The sequence below is a fragment of the Andrena cerasifolii genome, chromosome 1 (genome assembly GCF_050908995.1).
Source record: "Andrena cerasifolii isolate SP2316 chromosome 1, iyAndCera1_principal, whole genome shotgun sequence".
Classification (NCBI taxonomy): domain Eukaryota; kingdom Metazoa; phylum Arthropoda; class Insecta; order Hymenoptera; family Andrenidae; genus Andrena; species Andrena cerasifolii.
The window spans coordinates 2,924,098-2,949,100 of NC_135118.1; the positions used below are offsets into that span (position 1 = coordinate 2,924,098).

Sequence of the window (25,003 nt, forward strand, 5' to 3'; positions counted from 1 at the left end):
GGAGATGGCGCCTGTTTTTCGTTTAAAAACATTTATTTCGGTACACAATTGGAATACGTCAAATTCCCTATATGAATCTACAAAATGTACTCGTGTACTACCAGTGTATAGACTATTTTGTAAGGTTTGTATAGCAGTGTTCAGCGCTATAAAGGAATCACATTGTCATTTATAACCTTGTCTTCGGAAAACAAGATAATAAAGATACTTATCGTTAATAAATAAACGCTAAACATCGACCATTGGCGCTCGTATTTTTCATATGGTCCGCTGCTTAAATAATTCTTCAACATATACATTTAGAATGGTTTGTTTGAAATTTCTTTTAAAAATAACGTGTTAACGCAATATCATCATATATTTTGTTATTAGAAGATTAATGCACGAAGCAGTGCTATATTTGTTTGCGACTTATTCGCTAGAAATATTCCCTGAGTTCATCTTGATTTCAAAGGTCTAATTTAATGCAACCGTCTTAAGTATTATTCTATTTCAAAGGAAGCGTCACACGATATTCTGAAGTATCAAGAAATTAAGCGAAGTGCATTTAAACGGTACTATGTAAATTATGTTTCGTTAGATCGGAGTGCATAAGACGATCGTTTCACACGTGCTGCGATTCAGTTCGTGTTCTGAGCACATTTCATTTATCAAAGCCACTTGCACACGCTGCCAATTATTAGATGGTACGTCAGGCCTGCCCTTTACGGTGCGAATACCTCCTGAAGTTCTGGGACCTGGGCAACAGCCGGGCGCGTAACTGTTCCAATGCTACCCGTTACGTGAGCTGTAGGAGATCTGCACGAGTGTGCGTCCATGTACGAGCCTGCATGGAAGGCCCATGCTGTGGTTAGCAACGTAACAGTCCCGCGCTCGGCTGTTGCCGGGGTCCCAGAACTTCAGAAGGTACTTGCTTCGTAAAGGCCTGTGGTACGTCATCGGATGGCACCAATGTCTTCAGTTTCATGCACCTTTTAATTTTCGACTAGACAGTATTTATAAGTTAAATAAAACGTAGAAAAATAGTGGCAATAATACAAATCCTCTCTTTAACCGTGGATATTTATAGCTTCCACAGCGTTCCAAATGCCTCGACCTCGTACTTGCAATAAAATTACTATTCAGACCGGAACGTCTGTAGTGTTTAGTGTCACAGCGAAGAATAGCCGGAAATTTCACACTAACGAAAATCCTTGGGTTTGTTGGATGGCTTGCAGTAATTTGTATCGCAATCTTTCCCGAGTTTGATATCGTGGGATGTCAAGCAAATTGAAACACGTATGAGCGACGGGTAAGGAACGTTCATCGGCCATTGGTTGCATCGTAATCTGGAATAAAGGAAGAGTGTTGAAAAATTATTAATTTAAGATTTATATGCATCTAGGTCGTACTATTAACACTGTAACAGGCTTGGGAATTAAGTGAACGCGGCGGCCGATTTTCAGAGGCAACGCCTCCTTTCTCCCCCCGCCAGCGCACAGTGGTCCGTCTTATTGATGACCTAGCCGGATAAAAGTCCCAAATCATGACCCATCCAAAATGAATGAATCCTTGTCATACCACAAGCTACTGAGGCAGAGATATCGGAATGATATGGTATGCAAATTTGTATGTATTTTATAAAAATGACGATCGTCCAAGCGTACACGCGCAGGGCCCTTAGTAATAGTTTGTTAGATTGCGTCAGAAGCAGATATAAATCAGTGGTGCTCCGTTGTATCGCAATTAAAATTCTTAGTATTTTACAAAATGAATTGCAAACGTACAAGTAGTACATGAAGTTTCAGCCAGGAATATTGTAATTTCCAACGTACAGAATTAAAATATGGTCATAAAAATGGTGGATTTTTTCAAAAGCTTTCGTTGGAAAAACTCTAGATATCCGGGAACCTCGTGGAACTTAGAAATTTTTATAGGGTTTTGTTCGATTTGCTTTATAGAATACATATTGACAAGTTACAGCTGCAAATATTTGCAACTCTGAATTATTAAACTGTTTGTTTACTCGCGAGTCATAACGCAAAATCGGAAAATAGCCGGATTTTCAGGGGTCAATTTTACCCCCTTAAGGTCGAGTTTCCTAGCCGCGCGTCTGCTACAGCAGCAGCAACATAGGCTACTGGAGACGCAACACAATGGGATGAGTGTCTGTTTTCCGCTATGATGGCGGAATCTCCTAGCCACGGCACCAAACCGCTAGACTCCTCCAAATTGAGTCCTCGCCGCGGCCAGAATCCGAAAAATAAGGAAACAAGTCAGAATTCAAAAGTTATGGGATTATGTTTTTTTTATATATATATGTTGTGGCATTATGTTTTTTTTTTTATATATTTCTTGTAAACTAATAATATGAACTCCTAAAAAAGGGAAAAATATCGTGGCGGCTACTTCTGATCTGTGTGTAAACACGTGTCAAATTTTGTATGTCTTTTCTTGTGGAAAATTTTGAATCAAGTCTTTTAAATTTTGATGATATAAAGGACACAATTTTTTGGGGGACCGAAATGAGCAGTATCGTTTTTGGTAAGCAATAGCAAATAATCAGTTACATACAGTTCTTTCCCATAAGAAACCCATTGAAGAAATATCAGCAATTATCGACTTCCGAGGAAATTTCTTTTTTGTTTTATAATCAACATATATTTAGCTTTGCAACTGCGAAAACAAGATTTGGCAATATTTACCAATAATGGAGTAATTACCTGTATTCTATGTCGCACAGTGAGGCTGAATGCCAAGAAATAGGGGAAAATTCAACAACATCACATTTTTCGCAATGAAACTGCGGAATATAATTAAGGAAGTTCATAAAAAAAGTATTAATATACAACTCATAGGAGGATTGACGTTATTTAAAAAAATAATGTCAATAATTCCAATAAAACTAGAACAATTTGATAAATATACCTACATACTATGGAAAGTGCGGAAATATTTGCAAACCTATATCCATGTTATCCTATGTACCAAATACTGCTCACAAAGTGTTAATACATTCCTACGAAATTATACAATATTTGGGCAACCTTCTAATCGGCTAATTGGGTGAAGGAACCCAAGATACCAGAAATAAAGGTTTTAAAAAGTAAAGAAAAGATTGTACGCTCAAAATATTCTCATTGCAATACAAACGAACATGTTTTAAACTTTTTATCGATTTCTTCAGATCCAGTATTAGTGTTTTATAAAGTAGCTTCATAAGATTCGACATTTTGATTGGAAAAAGTGGCATGTTGAATTTTTTCTCTATTCTTGGGATTGACGCCCACTGTGCGTTGGGACAAAAGCGAGATCAGAACCAAGTGAGAATTCATTCGTTGTTTTCGACCGATAATTTCATGTTTTCTCAAGAGCGTTTCAACAACGTAATGCCGTCTTTAATAATTTTAGGCATTCTTCAGTCTCACAATGAGTTAATCCGTATATTGCTCTGTCATAAACCGCGACTCTGACGAGACGCTTTGGTCGATCAGCCTGATTAACCTGCAGAAATAGACGCGCAGTAAGTATTCGTACAGTTAAATAAAGAATCAATAAACTATGGAAATAAACTAAATATTAAATGTTTGAATACTTTGTGGGTTTGCCTTTTGATTTTATAATAGCTTCGAGCCTTCTTGGTGTGGAATTTATTTAGTTGGATGTTATAGCAGGTTGTAGTTTACTCTACTACTACATACAGGATGATTCTCCAGCGGCGCCTGTCCTTCGACACATCTCTTTAGATGCCGCATGGTACCCTGTGACGAGGACAACCCCTCGCAGTGCCTCACCGAATTTTACGGCTTTCGACCCTCGAAAGGGTTCGAATATTATTAAAAAGTCAGAAATGTCCAGGATTTCCGCATTTCCCATCAGATCATTGCGAAAACGACGTCAATGGATTCCTTATGTTTCGCCGGTGAAACTGACACCACGAACGACGTAATTCGGACCATATGAAGGAAACTCTATGAAAAATTAATTTATATCATTTCAAGTTGTCTTCGTTAATAACAGTCCGATTTCCATGAAATTTCGTATAATTTTCATCGGAAAAACATAAGGAATCAATTGGTGTCACTTCCATATCGATACGATAAAGAATAGAGAATTAAGTCATTTCTGAAACAGGTATGTATCCTCGGCCATAGACCTTCTCAGGTGCGCTCGAATCTAAGTAGGATTCTGAATGCTGCGCGGCTGGAGTCTGGCTGCCGCCGCCGATCGCGGCTAGGAAACTCGACCTTTAGACTGAATTTTTGGGCAGTAAAAAAAATGCATAATACATACCGATATATCCTCTACATATCCCCAAAGTTTCATAATTTTAGGAATTTTCGTGTTGGGGATCTTCCCTTGTGAGGGGTGAACGTTTTAAGGGTGGTAAAACAATGTGGATGGTGTTTTCCAAACATTTTCATCTAATTGATGATTTATGGACGAACCGCAACTTTTGTCCCGCTAGCTTCTTAATAGACGGACCACTGTGCGGCGGCCTAGGCGCTTGGAGCGCTTCAGACCCGTACCATATGAACCGCGCGTTGACAAAACAAAAACGCATCGAAAATCGGGCTCTCTGGGACGATGTGGAAACCTATTGATACAATATCGCCCCAATGCGCCACGCGCGGTTCATATGGTACGGACCTGAGGCGCTCCAAGTACCTAGGCCGCCGCAGGGGCCAAGACGCGCGGCGGGAGAAAGGAGGCGTTCTCTCTGAAAATCGGCCGCCGCGTTCACTTAATTCCCAAGCCTGCACTACAATACAGAAATTCGATTCACTTACTCGGATCGCCTTCATGCCCTGTATAGGTATTCTATCGCTTCCAGTTAAAAATAGCAGAAACTTTTTCTTCTCTTCTAACGTGAGTTCGCGAAACACTTGCCAGAACAGCACGATAGTAGGGTCGTTTATCGTATATCCCGCTTTGTACATCGCATTCTTTTGCAACTCGTCCCAGTCGTAATCCTCGTTTCCCACTACGACTGCCATTAGTTCGTGACTGTGAAACAATTCTAGCACACGTCCGCCGCAGACTTTGTGGAATCCTTTGTGAAATTCTTGGAAGTGGAATTCCACAGATTTGTTGAGTATGTACTCTACGTACAGATCGACGAACTGTTTCCTGGAAACGAAGGTAATATTGTTGCAGATGAAACTGTGAAAGAAGCGGATGAAAATATTAGGGAATGTGTACGTACTTATTTTTCAGTGTAACAGAAACTTTGCTGCCACCCGGTATCAGTTCGTATATTCTTTTCTCGCCGAATGCTTCCCTGACTACTTCAAAAGTTAGGCTAAAAACTTCTTCGAAATCTGATTCCTCGTAATCCAGAATGCTTTGCAAGCTCCTGAAACAAAAGAATAATGGAAATTAGTTTATATATCCTAGTAGTTAAATATTAATTCTAGGAGGTATAATATTTTATTGAAAACGTAAGAATACAAAGGTACAACCTACCTAGCATGTACCGGCGACATTTCCTTTATGTCGATCAGCCCAACTGGTTCGTGTAATAATTTCTTATACAGAGCTAAGGGAAATGGTAAGTCAATAATAATGAAATTGTAGATAAGAAGTCCACAAAGGATCCCGATTAGGAAGTACATGTTTTCATCCTCGAATGAATCTTCGCTGAACCAAATAATCCTGGTTTCTTCGTACTGCTTAAACATGCCATACTTGGGATCAAGAATTTCTCTCAATAGAAGCATGAAAAATTCTTTCTTAACTCCACCCGCGTCTTCTGCTTCCTCGCCGTGAAATTTCACCTAAACAGAAAAACTTCGGTTGCCGTATTTTCACGATGTAAGAAAACTGAACTGTGATTATAATACTTACACGAAGAGGTTTCTTCAAATCACTGGAATCGTAGTGAGACAATTCCATTAAAGTGTCTGCGACTATATTTTCGCGCGAAACCTTTAACATCAAAAATTGATTATGATTGCGCGAATTTGCAGAGAACGGGTCGAAGAACAATTGATTCATTACGGCCCGGGTGGCGGCCTCGTTCATTGCAGATTGCATCTAATATGGATTAAGAAATTTAGTATAAGAATTAGAACGCGTTACGTAGAATAGACACGTTTCACACCTGAATAGCTTGATCCGTTTCAAGCAATATTGTCTTGGCTTGAGCGTCAAGAAGAAAAGGATAACGGCAGAACACGTTTTGGTACTGAAAAAAATTGCAATTAGTTTAAAGGCGGTATCTAGAGGGGCGGATTTGGAAATTTGGCGCCCCTAGGGTGACAAGTGTCTGCCACCCTTTCCGCGAAATATCATCACATATTTTAATTTAAAAGAGTCGGGACAATTTCAAACTTAATTCATTATAGCAACTTACATATGAGTTATTGCTAATTGTAAGGGAATCGTGTTTAAAGTTGTGTCAAGCCTCTGTGCTTAAACCTTTCTCAATTTCTTTCGCTCACAATGTACCGCTCCCCAAATTTGCCGCTTCCAAAGTTTATGGCTCCCTAAAATTTGCCGTTTCCCAAAATTTCCCACTCCCCAAAATTAGGCAATTCCCGAAATTTGTCGCTTCCCAAAATTTATCGTTCCCTAAAATTTCCAGCGCCCCAAAATTTGCCGCTCTCCAAAAATTGCCGCTCCTCAAAATTTGCTGTTCTCCAAAATTTGCCACCTTTCAAAAATTATCGCTCTCCAAAATTTGCCCTTATCTAAAAATTGCCGCTCCCCAAAATTTTCTGCTCTCTAAAAATTGCCGCTCCTCAAAATTTATCGCTCCCCAAAATTTGGGACTCCCGAAAATTTGCCGCTTCCAAAGTTTATGGCTCCCTAAAATTTGCCGTTTCCCAAAAGTTGCTGTTCTCCAAAATTTGCCAGCCTTAAAAATTATCGCTCCTCAAAATTTGTCACTCCCCAAAATTTAGCACTTCCCCAAAATTGTTCGCTTCCCAAAATTTGCCACTCCCTAAAATTAGGCAATTCTCGAAATTTGTCGCATCCCAAAATTTGCCACTCAAAATTTATCGCCCCCAAAATTTGCGACTCCCGAAAATTTGGCGCTTCCAAAATTTATGGCTCCCTAAAATTTGCCGCTTCCCAAAATTTGCCGCCCCCCCCCCAAAAAAAATTTGCCGCTCCCCAAAATTTACCGCCCTAGACTGCAACCTCTTTATTCTATACACAAATCCGCCCCTGGGTATCAAATTGTTACAGTTAAAATTTTCCTTATTTCATCACATAGAAATTAAAGTTAAGGATATCAACAATTGGGTAATTTAGAAATGTATCGTGCATATAACTCACAGAATAATCTTTCTCTGAAATCCACTTTATATAATCGGTTCTAATGTCTATAAGTTCTACCAATTCTGGCAAATGAAATGTAGCGTATGGTACTATATTACCCTCGTCTCCTTCATTGTTCAATTTGTTTAATAAACGTAGTAAATCTAAGACAGCTTGAAGTACAGAATCCCACACCACACCCTGGAAAGCAAATATTTATGTTTCACAGCATAATAAAAATAAGTATTCCACTTCCCGATTACCATAGTAAATAATCCGTGATTATTACCTTATTTGGTTTCGATTGTTTTACGTAATGTAAGACAACTGATTTATGAACTCTAACTAATCTCTCGAAATAATGCGGTGGTGCTTTAATCCACCATCTACATACAACTTCAAGAACCTCTGGTTTTAATGCTATCACAGCCTTGCAGAACGGTTTATGCAATGAATTACAGTTAAGAGGATTTGCAAAACCATGATACAAAGGTAATATTAAGTAGACTCTTAAACACTCCGCACAATATAACATAGGTGCTGAACTAACAACGGCAGGAATCAGGCTGTCTACTATGCAACTAAGTATCTGAAAAGAGAATAATATATTCGTTGAAATCTTAAATTTCGATGTATCAAGACTTTTATAAAACTTAGTTGCTCATATACCAATTCTTGGATTGTGGTGTTATCCAATTCTCTAATAATTCCGAATAGTCGACCTGCTTCATCAAGATCCACTCCATGATGCTTACTTGAGCATCCGTAGTGAGCATCATTTCGAAGCAAAAATGATCCATTTATACAAGCCTGACTTTTAAATACCGTCTCCAAATATCTAAAAAAGTGTTAATTTATACAATTTCACAGATCTTATCACGGTTTATACACAAGTAAATAAAACTTCTAATTGTTCCAAGAAATTACAAGAACATTGTGCTGCGTACATCTGGAACAGCCTAAGGTACTAACTTTTCTACTCACGTCATTAGGTCATGATCAACAGGCGAGTTTGGCGGAACTCGTTGACAGGCCATCAACTGTTCTTCAGTTACTCCAAGAATTTTACACGATTGGTCTAACGCTCTACAGTCATCTGGTTCTATATTATCCTAAAGAATTCAAGTACATAACAGAGAAATTACATTATTACTACTACGATATGTGTAAGAGTACAAACTGTGTGCGTGTGTGTATACAACGTATTCTAAAATTATAAGACAAGCTGAGATACGGAAAACGATTGAGAATTGCAAACTGTCCACCTGTCAGCGCTCTGTGTAAATATTTCCCAGTGGGGTAAAATCTAGAATATTATCTCCAACTCTGGAGACAATAGAGATTGGAGTTTTCCAACAATTTGGCAAGCCCAAAATTACAATAGTTAAGGCCATTTTTTTAAGAGTGGTCCCATCTGGTATTATGCAATTCCTCTTGACAAGACCTTTCCAAACGTTTAGAGCAGTCACAACATGCACTGATCACAAATAACATTGTCCTTTAATTGCCCTACAGCTTGAAAACGAAAGCTGAGGTTGGAACTTATATTGTCCCATAATTTTGAGGTATCCCGTATACACCTTAGCATCGTGCAATAAAAGGAACCTACCTTCCGCAAAACCACCGTGGCAAAACAATGATCTCCGCCCGTGAAAATATGCCGAACGATATAGTCAGTTGTATCAGGAGTAAGTTTCGTATCAAAACACATCATTGGGGAGCCGTTAGGCCCGACCCATGGTCCATGCACAACTAGTGGAGTAGCTACGCTTTGCGCAACACGATTTCCTAACTGTCCAGCACCACCCAAACCCCATGCGTAGATTCTACCTCGCGAGGGTACTAATGCCAACGTGTGTCTTTTGCCGCACGAGATCTTGAAAATAAAATTTTGCACGGGGTTAATATGCGCGTAACACCCTTTTCGGTAATTATTTACAAAAGGGCAATCCTCACCGATTTCGATCACCTCGGAAAATATTACGGGGGCGTAATTCTGAACAACTTTTTCCCTCCCAGGGGCCGCTAAACCATCTAATCCAAACACAGTCTTCCTCGGATTATTGAAGTGCTTTTTCCCTCGGATTATCGGGAAAGGTATACCCACCCCACAGTTTTGCTTCCTCGCTGCGAGCGAGGACCTGCTACCCGGGTACGCCGCCCGTTAACTACCGAGAGCAATAAAACCATTGAGTCAGGTAAAATACCCAGTACAGAAAAATAAAATGTTTATATTTTTGATAAATGTTGATGAATGTATTACCAATGGATTTTTTAAGGTTTCTCGATGAAAATGACTTCAAACGCGAAGCAATTCGGTCCATTTTTAGTGAACGTCACTACGTTCTGCAAAAGAGAATTTAAATGGAGAATAACAACGACTTCATCAAATTGTAAAGTGTCTGCTGAAGATTGCTTAAATGCAGCCTTCAGGAGAAATTGCCTGGATGTTTAGTACCTATTTGGTTGTGAGTTAATCACCAGAAGCGTAATTTTCCTTTAAGATGGGTTTGCGCCTTGTTGGGCCGAAAAATAGGTAGTTCTTTGTGAATTTTTTCTACAACAACGGTTCGACAAATTAATTTGAGCTTTGGCAGGCTGTTTTATTGTATCTTGAACTATTGTTCTGAATTTTTGTGTGCCAGTGAAATAAAAACATGACCGATACAAAAAGAGCGTTGAAAAATAATTGGGTGGTCCTGGCGTTGACGAAAAGTACTGTGAGGTTTATCCGAAACACAAAAAAGAAAAGAGATTCTTAATCCATATGAATGTGGCTATCGATGGAAGTAGATTTATTAATAAATATAAAAAAATGTTAAAATGGCAGCATTTTGAAGAAGGCGGAGCGCCTTGATTTGAGTCTGAAACAGGTTTTGCCGCAAAATCGGGAAAACTTCTTTAAATAAAAAAGGAACGGTAACAGATACGGCAACAAATCTACTACCACCGATAGCCACATTCATATAGATTAAGAATCACTTTTCTTTTTGGTTTTTCGGATAAACCTTACAGTACTTTTCGTCAACGCGAGGAGCACCCGCTTATTTTTCAACGCGCTTTTTGTATTTGCCATGTTTTTTTTCACTGTCACACAAAAATTCAGAACAATAGTTCAAGATACAATAAAACAGCATGCCAAAGCTCAAATTAATTTGTCGAACCGTTTTTGTAGAAAAAATTCACAAAGAATTACCTATTTTTCGGCCTAACAAGACGCAAACCCCCCTTAAACCGGGGAACTGGAATTCTAATCCTGTTTTCACAATAAAAAATAGACCGAATTGCTTCGTGTTTGGACTCATTTTCGTCGACATAAACTCACCAATCCATCGGCAAAACTCTCACCAAGGTGTCATCAGTAATATGAAAATTTTCATATTCAATACTGAATGACTCACTTCGCCGTCGACCGAGGGTCTCCAGCTGGTGCGCTATTTCACTCACTCTCGGTTTACGTCGTTCAGTCTCCTTGTCAGACGATTCGGGCAGACCCCGATCTAGCTCTACCGCCGCTCTAGGCAAAAATGATCTTTACCGCCCATTATATTTAATTACAAATGATTATTTTAAAATAGAGTTTTGGACAGTGAGTGAAACTTTTTTGTAGGTATTTGACTAACAAAAGCCTTTTGTTTTATAAAAAAAGTAATATTCATAACAAAAGGAATAAAACAAAATAAAATATATACGAAGGAGGTAGGTACCTATTTTTAAAATCTAAAAAAACGATTTAACGAATGAAACAAAATAAATATACGAAAAGGGAAAAATCTAAGACCTTTAATATAGGTACGCATCTTTCCCTGGTATAATAGTAATTATATGGGTGATTTAAGGGGTCATTCTGGTAATCACACCGCAAAATTCGGCAACATTCAGGCTTTTTTTCTCAGTGAATACAATCAATAACAATGTCAAACTTTTTTTCATTTATTAAGCTACTTGTAATGTATACGGAACAATTTTTTAAATACACTTTTAATTCCGCTGGTACCGCTATCGCAGGTGCCAGAATTAGTCACGTAAGTCAGTATTTAACAAAATTGCGCTCATTCAAACTTGAAGTTTCGAAATTTTCCATTTTACTTGAAGTTTGAATGCGCGTAATTTTGTTAAATTTTGACTTACGTGACTAATTCTGGCACCTACGATAGCGGTAATAATAATGATTAAGAATCAGTTTGGTTTTTTTGTTTCAGACCCCGCCGTCTTTTCAAAGGCGCGATTTTAAACTCCAGATAATATTGAAAAAACACAATTAAAAGTGTATTTAAAGAATAGTTCCGTATACATTATGAGTAGATTAATAAATGAAAAAAATGTTTGACATTATTATTCATTCTATTCAATGAGAAAAAAAAACCGAATGTTGCCGAATTTTGCAGCGTGATTACCAGAATGACCCCTTAAAAACAATTTTAAGTTTGATACTAAATTCAAACATGTATTAACTACTTGTTTATCCCGTTTTTAAAAGTTTTACTTTTGTTATTGATTTTAATTTTCTCTTTCTATCGATTTTGCCGCCCCCAGATTTGCCGCTCTGGGCAGTTGCCCTGCTTGCCCTCCTAGTTCGGGCCCTGGGTTCGGGCAAGGGTCTTGACAAGGGTCCATTTATTAGGCTAACTTTTTCCCCCGCCTCGGTTTATAGAGAATTCCCCGGTCCCGAATCTTTTTCGATAATCCGGTGAAGACTGTGCCGATTACAGTTACTTGCGGATATATCGAAAACTAAAGCCGAGTGACGCCAACGTGTATAGGAAAAAGTTGTTCAGAATCATTTAACCGAAAATGTTGATTTTCCAAGGTCATCAAAATCGGTGAGGGCGGCCGTTTAGCAAATAATTACCCACTTTTCTAAAGGTGGCATAATATACCTGTGTAACCGTGCTGCCCATAAGCTCCATAACTTGACGAGGTAAAATTTCATTTGTATTGCTTCCATGTCCCAACTGACCATACATTCCTGCGCCACAAGTGAATACGCCGCCATCCTAAATGAATTTCCAGTATAATATTACCGATAAAACTTTGTATAGTACGGGCTAGGATACTTACCACGGTCAGAAATACAGAAAATTCTTCGCCACATGCCGCGTAACACACCTTGGCATTTTCCAGCGTTTGTAATTGACATGGAAGATTTCTATTCTGCGTATCATTTAGCCCTAGCTGACCAAACGTATTTTTTCCCCACCCGAATACGGTTCCTGCACAAATATCTAATTATTACTATTGTTTTGCAGGAAGCAATTCTCGTCTGTTTTCCTTATATTACCTGACTTTGATATAGCTATACTATGAGATCCTCCGCAAGCGATGAATGCAATAGGCGTGGCAGCTAGGTTCACAACTTTCGGTTTCATTTCATTTTTAATATCAGATCCTAGCCCAAGTTGCCCTTCGCTGTTGGATCCCCAGCTGTATAATTCTCCATTGTTCGTTAATGCGAGCGCATGGTTCATACCACATGCTACTTGTATAACTATACTTGTACCTAGTGCCTTCACCATACGTGGTGAGCTTTCGATACCGTCCTTGGAATTGAAACCTGCAATTAAGTTAAAATACAAACTTGAAAAATAGCCGTTACGCAGCACTGAAGACGATATTTCCTACTTATATTAACATTACCTAGTTGGCCTTCTGTATTAGATCCCCAACTGAACAACTGGCCCCATACATTTACTACCAACGTATGGTGTGCTCCGCAAGCTGCTTTTTTAAATACAAATGCGTCCAATCCTGGTATAAGTTCTGAAAAAGAAATTCTTCGTATAATACGAATCTGATTAATTAGCTTATAATCTGTGCGCGTATACTTACGTAGCCTTTTCCTCCCCTTTTCATGGCCAAGCTGTCCAAAGTCATTATTCCCGCACGAATATATTTGACCATCTCTGGTAATAACTATTGTATAATTCTCACCGCATGCGACTGCGTAAAAATTATTTTAAGATACAATAATCTCACAAGAACTCATACGAATGCTTTATTTAACGAGAGAGTTCTTACTTTGCTCAACTTTCGCAGCTGGCTCGAAGTCAACCTCGCGAGGAGTTAGAACATTTTCATCCTCTATACCACCCAAACCCAATTCTCCGTGTATAGTACTACCCCAGCAGAACATGTCTGCCTTTATTGTAGATACAGACTGTTTCACTTCTGTACTAGGCTCGCAAGCCAAACGTCGTTTCTTAATCCAATTTGCCTGCATAAATTATAATACAAAAATGAAGTTTCACAATCTACAAATCATAGTTATTAACACATTCTTTAGAATATCAGACATGCAATGCTTCAGTAAATAATGAAATAAATTCGTGCAATTGCATTTCATTGTAATGCATTCAAAAGTACATATAATACATACAAGAAGAAGTGCAATGCATGTGAATGAATTTAACATCAGTTACAAGGCACAACTTATCTGCACTTTGGATAGTGCTGTTACGCAATTTATAGTAAGATTAATTCTTATAACGAGAGGACACCATGTGGTAGACACCGATTTTGATGAGCCTTGGCACGATGGATCTTGGTCGAAAATAAGTAAATAGGTGTCCGAGCGTTTCAGCCGATGGGCCTTAATAATAGAGATATTTACATGTAAATTATTAAAAATTTCATAGTGGCCGTTGGGTTTTAGTGGGTAAAAATCCCATACTACCCTGGCGCCCGCGGGATATTCCCTTCTGAAGGCTTTGGGGTGCCTTTTGAAGATGTCTCCATGTTAAAAAGAACTTTATAAATTTTTTTTTTAACTTGGGGAAATCTTCAAAAGTCACCCCGACTCCTTCAGAGGGGAATCCCCCGCGAGCGCCAAGGTAGTGTGGGATTTTTACTCACTAGAACCCCACGGCTACTATGAAATTTTTAATAATTTCCATGTAAATATCTCTATTATTAAGGCCCATTGGCAGAAACGCTCGGACACCTATTTACTTATTTTCGACATAGATCCATCGTGCCAAGGCTCATCAAAATCAAGGGGGTCTCCTCCCCTTGTTAGTGAAAATTACCCCATTAGCGGTTTCATCCTCGCTACAAGCAGAATGCGATATATACTTTGATACGGTAGACAGACGTGATTACAAGGTTTCAAGAGCAGTAGCGGATTTAACAGGCAGCCGATGAACAGTTGCTGCCTCAGCCCCTGCTTAATGATGGGATCCGAAGCACTCTGAAGCGTTTCAAATCTGTGTTGTATTTCAGGCGACTAATTCGAAGCTCTTTGAACATGACTCGATGCTTAAAACTCTTGAAAGTCTCGATAAGTTTTGAGTCATGATAGATCTTGAAAGTCTTGACCGTATCGATTGCCTTGGAAGTCTTGAAACTCTTCTTTCAAAGGCTTGGTAGGTTTCAAACCTGCATGTATGTCCACCGCCGACTCGCGGGACAATCTTAATATATAAAGCAGACAGAAAGCATCTATATGTTTGTGTGTTTGTCCGTCGCCTAAAAACTTTTGAACGATAAACTCTGGGATCAAGAAATGTGCCTCGCCTCAGCTCATTATCCCTGACTAATCCAGATGAATGTGTCCATTTTCACAAAAAGAAATTTGTTTTATAAAATTAGAATCTAAATTTCGGGAGAATCCGAGTAGTAAAGCTAGTACAGTCATAAACCGAGACTGGCGAGACCCTCTGGCCGATCACCGTGGCTAGTTTTCGGCAACCAGATATTCATTTTCAAGACTTTCAAAACTTCCAAGACTTTCAACGCTTATCAAGACTCAAGACTTATCAACAGTTTTAAGCTTCGAGTTATGTTCGAAATGGTTCAAAGTTTTTATCACATATATAAATTCGAAGAGCTTCGAAGTGCTTCAGATCAGATCACTAATCTTCTAGAAAGAATTCTAATTTTATACTGTATTTGTTCTGCTTCCTATAACTTTCATACCCCACGCTCGTAAATTTATTTGTAATTCTGTTATATATACAGAGTGTCCCAAAGCATTTGCCACCCATGCCATTTTCCTTAAATCCGCCACTGTTCAAGGGCTAAAAGTATACTTCTCAAATACTATTAAGCGTCCAAGACTAAAGTAATAACTTTCAAAGTACATATTTAAGAATTCATTACATGCATAAACTTAATTACCATCGAAATGCAATATGGAAATAATTCTAAAAAAAAACTCTTTAATACAGGGGCGGATTTGGGATTTTCGGGGGGGGGGGGGCCAGGGGCGAATCCAGAGTTGGACAAAATGTAATCTAATTACAAATTACAAATTACGATTAAACTGTAATTGTGTAATTAATTACACATTATTTTCTGTAATTGTTAATTTAGGTAGTTGACCATTTGGTTTTGTCAACTTTCTAAATGAACGATTACAGAAAATATTGTGTAATCAATTACACAATTACAGTTTAATCGTACTTTGTAATTTGTAATTAGATTACATTTTGCCCATCTCTGGGCGAATCCAAGATTTTCTTGAGGGGGGAAGTAGGTCTGACAAATGAACCAGAGATCTTTCCGATATTTTCCTGCTATACGGGGAAGTGTGTTTTGTTTTGTATCAATTTACCATATTTTCCCTCATATTGCTAAGTTGAAATAAGTAGTTTGCAAATGAAAATAAGCATTCTCCCTTGAGGGAGGGGCACGCGCCTCCCCTCTAAATCCGCCACTGCTTTAACATACAGAATCTAAAGAATATATGAAACATACTTTGTACATAGCTACTACATAATTGTGATAAATAAGCCAACTAGGGTAAATGTCCCAATTACTGCCAGCGTCCCTATTACTGCCACTTCATCTATTTTACTTAATAAACACGCAATGCATAAAGAATTGTGTAAATAAGAATTTATCATAAAATTCAGACTGTTCTTCTTATTATTATAGTACATTCTTTATACGTTACGTTTTTTTTAAAGTGAGATAAATAAAGTGGCAGTAATAGGGACACTGACAGTAAATGGGACATCTACCCTAGATGAGCATCGCCTAGGAATACTTCCACGTTCCATAGAAAGAACCTTTATTAAGAACTGAACCCTTTCGATATGAAGTTAATATTACTGAACCATGCCGCAGGATGCTACAAAATCAACTTGTACATGTACGCTTCGGTTTACTTAATCTGCTAGGAAACTAATTTGTTATTGAATAAGTTATTCGCGTTATATAGCGCAGCTTCTTCTGTTTCGCTCAGTTATGTGTTAAGAGCGAGTCTTAAGGCAGCTTAAGAAGGAATGATTAATAGCGAATTGTATGGAGTTCAAGCAGACGATGTGCATGCCGAATTGTACATACTTTTAAAAGGTTATATTACGACGTAATGAGCATTTACGATAAATTTTGGACGAGAACAGGTATCAGTAACTAACCATGTTTTTCTGTTTCTCTCAAACTGAAAGCATCAGACGTGTGGATGGAACATGCTATTTATGAAAAACATGTGGGATGTCCTAAAAATAACGTTCTTTATAAATTATCCGATATCTAAATCTTTGGAATAGAGTATTAATAAAAAAAAAAAGAACATTATTTTTATATATCGCTCTGTTTCTTCCGAATCGTTACGTATTATTGTTATAAGATTATTTTATATTTCAACGCAGAACAAACAGGAAAAGAAAAAATCAATTTGCACGCCGAGATTAATTTACTTATCGTTACTTCTCATCGTTGCGGAATTCGGAATATTAATCGAGACCGAGCATGACAGAGCGCAAACATTGTCACACCAAGGGTAACGTACTTGGAGAAATTCGTTTCATTGCACCTGTTTATCCTGTCATTAAGCGGAATTTTAATGGTTTAGGTTAAGGGAAACTGAAGAAATTTAAGTGTGAAAGCGTAGAATCATGATAATACTTAATGGGCCGAAAAGTGACAAATTCGCAACAAAAGAACGAACTAGGAAGTGAAATGCAGCAAATTTCATTTACGAGTTGATAACAGTCTATTCTCGTTTGGAATACCAACGTTTCCGTTTGTACTTACATCTTTTGTGACTACTATCTTTATGTCAAATGTTTAAGTGCAAACGTTAAGAAAAACAGAGACACTTTTAACGTAGAAGAAATTAATTCGAAAATGTACAAGTAACCATTCGTTGTAAATGAACATTCACTGATATCCACCTACTCACTATATAGATACTATAAAGTATAAGGATTAAAGACTGCAATCTTAAGAACGATAACACCGAGGGCGCGTAAATCATAATACGCCAAACCTACAGTAGAACAGTCGGATCTATATAAAAAAATTCATTGTCGCGCGAGAAGGAATGTCAAAAGAGAATAATCAAACGGGAAACTCATAAGCTATTAAAAACAAATTGAACTATCAGCTTTCTTGGTAGAAAGTTGCATAGCTGCAATTCTACTACTTACATTGATTTACATGTTCCTTCCTTACCTTCCTTACCTAGTCAAAAGACAACATGATAAATCATGAAAATGACAAATCTTCTCTTTACATTATATACATAAAGTTAAAAACATTTCTTACATTCAAATTATTATAAAATTTTCAAAAATACATACAAAATCCACTACAGATCTTATAGCGAATTCAGTAACTCGCACTGACTCTGCATTGGTGCCAAAAAATGACTTGGATTGGTTGATTCTTATAGAGCTATCTTCGTTTCTATCAGAAACAACCAATCCAAGTGATATTTTGGCACCAGTGCAGAGTCAGTGCGAGTTACCGAATTCGCTATTGGGATCTGACATGGGGGCGGGGCCTATCCAAGATGGCGCCGATATGGTTATAAGATACATGTGTTGTATATGCGATAATGTAGTTTTTTGCGAAAATGTTCCTTTCTATGCAAAGTATATGTGATTGGGCAGGTTCAAATTCCGCTCAGCGGAATTTTTGCAACGGCACGAGAACAGACAGGGATTGGTGTGTACCCAACGATCGCGTCCACTTTCCGCCACCAGATGTCATGGTGACGGATGTCAGATCCCAATTACTAGTGATCCTCTAAGGAGTGATCGATATAACCGTAGCCATTTTGGAGCAAAACCGGAAATAACATAACCTAAACCATATCTATCTCTTTCTATCAGTATTTCTCTCTATCTTTCTGTCAGTATTTCTGTCTCTTTAATTTTTACAGTTTCTTTCTCTGTCTACTTCCGCTTTTGCTCAAAATCGCGGCAACCAATCAGCGACGATAGACGGTGTTCCGATCACTGCCTAGAGGATCACTATCACTTACAATATAGGGTGGATGTCCCAATTACCGTGCCTTTATGTTTAAAGAAGTCGTACAAAAAACTCGCATAAATAAATAAGGAAAGATTTTTTTTTAATTAAGTTAAACTATTAATGTATGTGTTACAAACGAGAAGGTTGCATTTTTAAACAATTAAAGCATAGTAAACAAAATTTCAAAAATGCGTATGAAGATTTCGATGGATTTACCAAATCCTTATCGGAAACGGTAAGGAACACGTACTTTGCAGAAGTGAATAAATTGATAATTATCATGATTTGCACTTATGTAAAGTGTTTATTATATCATAAAAGGTTCAAATTTTAAAATAGCAAAAAGAGCACTTTTGAAACGTATTCATATTAAAGTGAATCCGGTAATTGGGACAGGAATTTCACGCTTGTTCCTATTACCGTGCCCCTCGAATCTCACTGGCTCCCTCTGTAACTGCTAAACCTAACCTTACTTTCGTTTCTCAGAACGGGTCAACAGAAATTTATATTTGCATATTTTGCTTTTGTAATGAAAAGGTCATATTAAAATTACATAAAAACACCTCTCGTAGAGCAAAGAAATGTTTTGAACAGTTCAAAGTTCAAAGACATAACCTAACCGCGGGAACGCTATTCAAAAAAGGGCACGGGAATAGGGGCAACGCATTTTTCAGGGCACGGTAATTGGGACAAAAACATGTATTTTTATTTCAATTTTAAAAAATATGAAAAATTAACATTTTCAACCCGAAGAAATACCTTAATAAAGAGAAAAGTTCAAAACCCCAATATAAATTTTCACCAAGCAAACTTAAAATAAGAGAAGCCAGTAATTAATTTCTTCGCGAGCAAATCGGCGTCAAAGCACGGTAATTGGGAAATCTACCCTATTTATACAGCCACAGCCGTCTTTAATACTAGCCAGGCTGAATATAAATCTGGCAACAGGGCGGAAGTTCTGTCTCGCTAGAAACATAACCGAACCGATGTGGCTATTCGCGGGTTTAATAAATGTTTATTTGTGCAATTAACAAAAACAAAACGTAATATAGTGGAATCAATATAGTGCAGTGTAATAGAGTGTGCAATGTAGCACAGATTTGTTACTTGTTTTATTAATTACGTTGATTTCTCTTGTATTTGCGTGGACTTAGCACAATTGCTTAGTAGAGGCTAAGTTTCGTCTTTTTCATTTTAGTTTTTTACAGTGAGATTTTTTAAATCAACAATGCCACGGCGTTGCTGTGTTCCCGGTTGCAAGGGAAATTATGACAGCACTTTAAAATCTGACAATTATATATCCGTCTTTTTGTTTCCAAAGAATGAAGAATTACAGAAAAAATGGGTAGCTGCTATTCCGAGAAAACAGTGGACACCTACAAAGTACTCTGCTGTTTGTAGTCTTCATTTTGCTGACAATGATATTCATAGATATGAAAAAGTAACATCTCCTAATGGAACACTTGAAAATGTTTTACTGAGGTGTCCAAAGCTTGTAGAGAATGCGGTACCTTCTATTTTTCCCAATTTGCCAACTTATCTTTCAAAGCCTGTACCGCCACAAAGAAAAATACCTGAACAACGTAGAAAAGAAGTCATTCAAAAACATGAGCGTTTAGTTGAAAAATTGAAAGACTTAGATTTAATTGAAAACTTTTTAGATTTAATAAATAAATATAAAGAGAAACTTGAAATTTCAGAATGTTGGGATATTAAATTAACAAATTCTAGAATTTATTTTTATAAACTTGATTATGACAATGATCTTTTAGTACTTAATATTCAAATTGTAATTAATGACCAAATGAAATTACAGGTTTCTCATAGAGGTAATGAAATTTCATTTAATGATTTGAAGGGAGTATTGCCTGTTGACATGAAATTGTCTAGGTGGTCTCAACTTCAAAATTTATTGACACGATATAAATCTGTGCAGCATGAAGTACCTGTTTAAATAAATTCCTGTTCTTCTACTGGCATTAAAAATAAATTTCAGAATTGTGATAACAACAGTAATGATTGTGATGATTTTTCTGTTGACTTGACTCGCTCTTTAGAAGTATTTAATAATGAATATTTATCTGAATGTGTTTTAGACAATTCGATTAAAATTTATATATCTGGTTATGGGTCTCATTCTGTTCCCAAAAAATTAAATTGTATCTCTAAGGTATTAATTGTAGAGGATAAAGGAACTGTAGGAAATATATATTTTGATCATTTACAACGAGCAGGCCTTTCTATTCCCATTGAAGAAGTAACATCCTTATTGATTCTTATGTATGCAATAATGGAGGCCGCAATAAATGATAATCACTTGGAATCTCATTTTTTGCGGCCTGACAATCACAAAAATATATTATGTAGATTAAAATATCTCAGTATTAAAGTATTAAGAGATATTAGTATTAATATCAGATTCGAATTAGTTAGTATTCTCTGAAACATGCATTTGTGGTATAGATTACCGCGATATTTTGTTTCAATGATTATCTGGTTTCTCAAATATTTCATTAAATGACTATGTAAAAAATATAAACAATAATCAGTTATGAATAAAAATGCTGTTTCTAGTAAACGCAAATTAAAGACTTTTAGTTAGATTAGTAACAAGTTTAACTTATCAAATGTGTATTTTTCAAAATGTTTATTTTATTTGATCAGTACTCTGAAGATTTAACATTCTATTCGGATATTCTTCCGAATGGCCTCACTCGCCGATCGACACAAACTTTGAGAGGAGGGGGTGTGGTCCCTAAATCTATAATTGTAGTTTCGGGTATTTATTTGTTTCCGAAATATTAATAAAAAATTATTGTTAATTTTCTTGAACTGCACACACGTAGTTCTAACGGGGGGTCCTCCCGCCCCCAATCTGTTCTAGGGATAGCTGGACGCGTTCCCCTTACCTCAGCGTGCCCCTCAAGCGCCTAAAAGGTACGCGTATGTAACTGAAATTCAAAGCCATTTTTCTCGATAACGAAGCGTGATATTGAAAAATTGTATTCTATATTTTCGTGTTATTTTGGTCTGTAGAATCATCCCCTAGATGATTGCCTGTCGGTAGAGTAACACCCTGTATAATAGGATGGGTCACATCTGCAAGTTTCCAGGTCAAATTTCCAAACTCAGATGGGATCGCTACCATGCTTTACGCTCCTGCAAGCGTGCGCGCGCCCTCCGCACTAATTTATCCTCAACTAATACTAATACCCGGAACAAGTTGGAAAGTAGAATGCGATGTGTCGGAATAAGTCAAGAGAAATACTGAAAATTTTTTTATTAATATCTCGGGAACTAATAAATTTAAAAGTGTAAAGTCCACACACCCTCCCCACACCTCTCTTCAACAACCTGTCGATCGGCTACTGGGGTCATTCGGAAGTACAGCCTTCTATTTTTCCATTTATTTCTGTTTTCTTTCAATCGGATCATATCATTGTTATTTTTTGTTTTCATTTTCTACTTTTGTTACGTTTTTAGTTTATTTTATTTAGTGGGATGATAGGGCTATTGGCGAACCACCCACATTATGATTCAAACGGTAACGCGCCACGGTAATACCCCTGAGGTGGTGAGGAAATTTACCGCATTTTATAAATACTATGAAAATTTCTACTATAACTCACCAAACATTGTAGTATTTATATATTACTTCGTGTGTAATTATTAAAAAAAAAAATTGTATATCTGTATCAATTTCTCTAAAAAAAGCGTTAATCAACCTCCATCAACAAAGTCCACCGCAAGACCAAGACTTGCCAGACTCCCGAGATTCGAGACAATTCGAGAGTCGGGCTCCCGATGCTTGCAGAAGCGATGTTGCCACGTTGTTCGGCACGGCTAGTATTAAAGACTGCTATGATAGTGGGTGTTTCCCGATCTAGTAATTTTTAGGGGAAAAAGGTGTAATAAGAAGCAGCGTTAAATTAATTTGATAAATATAAGTGTGATGCAATATGAATCATGAGAACAGTTTCGATTTATCCAACAACAGTATTTAATAGCGAATGCTCTATTTAACCGTGGATTACAGCATCTGTTTCAACTGTATAGTTCATGATTTATCCCCACTCCTAGGAGATTTGTGCGAGCGGGTGGGCAGGCGGCAGCCATATTATCAGTGAGGTGTCAGTATTGTCTGAACGTGACGGGATTTTTGGGTGTGGATCACACTATTTCCTGTCGTTTTCTGGCCGTGGGTATAGTGCAAGTGCAAGTGCCACCGGTCTGCCGTGGATGTGTGGCACATGTGTTATAGGACACATATCTTCCAAACACGATAATGTAAGTCCCGCGGAACGAATTGTTGCTTAGTACTTAGGCGGATATAAGGTATATATCCCACAAATCGTAGAAGAAACAAATTATTTTCTATTTTAACCAATATCAGAGCACTACCAGCCCAAATACTATGAAATAACTGCGTGACCTTTACACCACTCTGTTCTCCTGTTATCCAGGAAACTAACCTCTCGCACATTAACCTACATAATGGTTAATTCTTGAAATTCTAAAGTCATCTCGTAGCGGTCCCGAGCAATTTCTAACGTGGACACGTTCTTCTTTCCCTTTGACATCGTCGCTTTGTATGTTACATTTGTGTAGTAACCCTGTCAACGTATTTACCTCGGGATTTCATTCATCGAGAAGGTGACATTGTGCTACATCCCAACATTTTTTCCCTCTGCACGAAGGCGCTGGGAGCAAACATGTCAATGAAAAAGTTGTAATATAAATAAATAATTGATTATCTCATAGGTCGTTTTACGTTATGGTAATCGTCCGTTTACGAACGTGTACGTTATGCGTAACACGAAATACCCGGCGACTTACGAAGCGTTTAGCAGTTGTCCTTTCCTTTAAAGTAAAATGAGACGGCCTGGACAGGATACACGCTTACGTTTCTGTTAATCCTACGCGTTTTTAGCGAGACTCAGCAATCGGTTGTAACGCTGTCCACGCTGTGTGTACACCAACACACAGCAAGAACTTTTACCTACTTTTTCCTCAAGTTATATTACGGTAATTGGTATCTCGAGTATTAGGGCTGATTAAATCCACTCGCTGGATATCTCTTAATTTTAGTACTTAAATACAGGATTATATGCCGAACTTATCAATCTCCCCCCCTTTTTTTGGTTTATGGACTCGATTAGTTTGGCTTCTCAGAAGTTAAGCAATGAGAACGAGACCTAAGGGTTTACGACCGACAGTACAATTTACTGCCCGAATGGTATTTATTTCGCGTTAATGAACGACCTTGAAAGATATTTCGAAGCAGGAGTCTTTCTAACGTGACATTCCGCTCGTTCACTTCCATCGTTGCGTGGAATTTTCAAACGCACGGAGTCCCGCGTATTTATACATTCTTTCCCCTGGAAATTTAGTTGCCTTTCTCGACGCGTGAACGTCCGTGAAACGAACGCTCTGCTCTGTGCACGTGATCGAAGGTATCGTTCGATTATCGCCCGATAAATCGTGAAAATAAATTCGAAATTGACGCGATGAACGCGTCAGACATTTCGTGTAAACAATGATTTTGCGACGGGTATTTCGGACTTGGTGCGCAGCCAGTCGGAAATGGAGGCTTTATTAATAGATGCTTTCTATCTCCATGCTTCGTGAAAAGTTGGACGGATACGTCGCGCGGAGCTTTTTTTTTTTCCACCGTCACTGACAAAAGTTGGGCGAGATACCAACGGTTCAACGGACGTTGGTGGTCCTAGATAAAAGGGGAATGCTAGACACCACTGTGCAGGCACTCCTTTCTGTCGGCGGATGTCGGTCACGCGGATTTACGTTATAACCTGTCTCTTCTTCCAATATGGAGACACATGTATGCACCTCTCCAGTGTGTACGCGTCACTAATTCTTCTCTCTTTTCTTCAATTAAGTTCTACAACAAAAAATAATTGTCATGTTCCTTTATTGGTGGCTATTAAGACACGGATGGTAATTGGGACCATGACGTGCTCAAATATTTATCACATAGTTGCGATGTATGTATCTGCCCATAAGCTACTCACAGAGGACATTAGAACACGCCGTCAGTTAAATATTCATTTTGCTTCTAAGGATTTATATTGTAGGAAACATGTTTTGAAAATTTCTTCTTCGAGTTCAACGATGTATTTATGAAATGAATTGAGATTTTTCGACGGGGTCTGCAACTGTCAATGAATTCTTTAGATAATTTATAGATCTTGGATCTATAAATGAGTGTTCCGATATTGTTACTTTTAAATTCGGTATTTAGTAATTGATATTCTAAATACACTGTTTGAGTTTTTTATCAACATTCTTTGGGGTGTTTCGTGTTACTGGAATATACGTAATTAGGATGTGCCAATATTTAGAGTTTTATTAATTAAAACGAAATATCTTTGCAGATTGATACTTTCGCTGTTTAATACGGGAGGACGAAGCCGCCACGATGCCGAAATCGGTATGTACAATGTACATTTTTACAAGTCAATAAACGTTATTCGAAACAAGTTTTACATTGTTTGAAACATTCAGTGCTATTTTGTGTACGTATTTGCAACAATAAAGT

The 25,003-nt window shown here is 37.7% G+C and overlaps 3 protein-coding genes and 1 long non-coding RNA gene across 8 annotated transcripts in view; 2 read left to right on the forward strand and 2 right to left on the reverse strand.

Moving 5' to 3' along the window:
- Positions 1-14: 14 nt before the first annotated feature.
- Herc4 (HECT and RLD domain containing E3 ubiquitin ligase 4) lies at positions 15-17,414 on the reverse strand. Of its 5 annotated transcripts, none has more exons than XM_076809997.1 (19): positions 17,224-17,405; positions 16,605-16,685; positions 13,264-13,459; positions 13,075-13,185; positions 12,883-13,005; positions 12,527-12,799; positions 12,307-12,470; positions 12,126-12,242; positions 8,855-9,121; positions 8,230-8,357; positions 7,915-8,083; positions 7,535-7,834; positions 7,264-7,446; positions 6,083-6,166; positions 5,827-6,015; positions 5,446-5,756; positions 5,186-5,335; positions 4,770-5,109; positions 15-1,328 (listed from the first exon to the last, which is right to left on the reverse strand). In XM_076809997.1, the coding sequence occupies exons 2-19, from the start codon at positions 16,605-16,607 to the stop codon at positions 1,176-1,178; spliced, it is 3,261 nt and encodes a 1,086-aa protein (XP_076666112.1). In that variant the 5' UTR covers positions 16,608-16,685; positions 17,224-17,405; the 3' UTR covers positions 15-1,175. The 5 variants fall into 5 exon arrangements, with proteins under 5 accessions (XP_076666112.1, XP_076666202.1, XP_076666032.1 ...); XM_076810087.1 differs by having other exon boundaries at positions 12,307-12,458; positions 17,224-17,402; XM_076809917.1 differs by having other exon boundaries at positions 12,307-12,458; positions 12,883-13,185; positions 17,224-17,406.
- A 1,409-nt stretch (positions 17,415-18,823) lies between these two features.
- On the forward strand, positions 18,824-20,674 carry LOC143378372 (uncharacterized). The gene has a single exon (XM_076830088.1). The coding sequence runs from the start codon at positions 19,676-19,678 to the stop codon at positions 20,399-20,401; it is 726 nt and encodes a 241-aa protein (XP_076686203.1). The 5' UTR covers positions 18,824-19,675; the 3' UTR covers positions 20,402-20,674.
- Positions 20,675-22,552: 1,878 nt separating this feature from the next.
- The window catches only part of Moe (moesin), a 72,242-nt gene continuing 69,791 nt past the window's right edge, over positions 22,553-25,003 (forward strand). Inside the window, exons 1-2 of the mRNA XM_076814370.1 lie at positions 22,553-22,734; positions 24,840-24,895. Of these exons, the coding sequence (XP_076670485.1) occupies positions 24,884-24,895 (12 nt within the window). The 5' untranslated portion in view covers positions 22,553-22,734; positions 24,840-24,883. The remainder of the gene's footprint in view (positions 22,735-24,839; positions 24,896-25,003) is intronic.
- LOC143375204 (uncharacterized) lies at positions 22,604-23,412 on the reverse strand. The gene is made up of 2 exons (XR_013086839.1): positions 23,284-23,412; positions 22,604-23,147 (listed from the first exon to the last, which is right to left on the reverse strand). It is a non-coding gene; the product is annotated as an uncharacterized LOC143375204 (long non-coding RNA).

What these genes read in the sequence shown, in the direction of transcription:
- Herc4 (XM_076809917.1), bottom strand. An exon ending in TATAGCTATATCAAAGTCAG is followed by an intron (nt 12,459 to 12,526) that starts GTAATATAAGGA and finishes ATATTTGTGCAG; the next exon opens with GAACCGTATTCGGGTGGGGA. An exon ending in AACAATCGAAACCAAATAAG is followed by an intron (nt 7,447 to 7,534) that starts GTAATAATCACG and finishes TTTGCTTTCCAG; the next exon opens with GGTGTGGTGTGGGATTCTGT.
- LOC143378372 (XM_076830088.1), top strand. Translation starts at nt 19,676, where the DNA reads ATGCCACGGCGTTGCTGTGTTCCCGGTTGCAAGGGAAATTATGACAGC.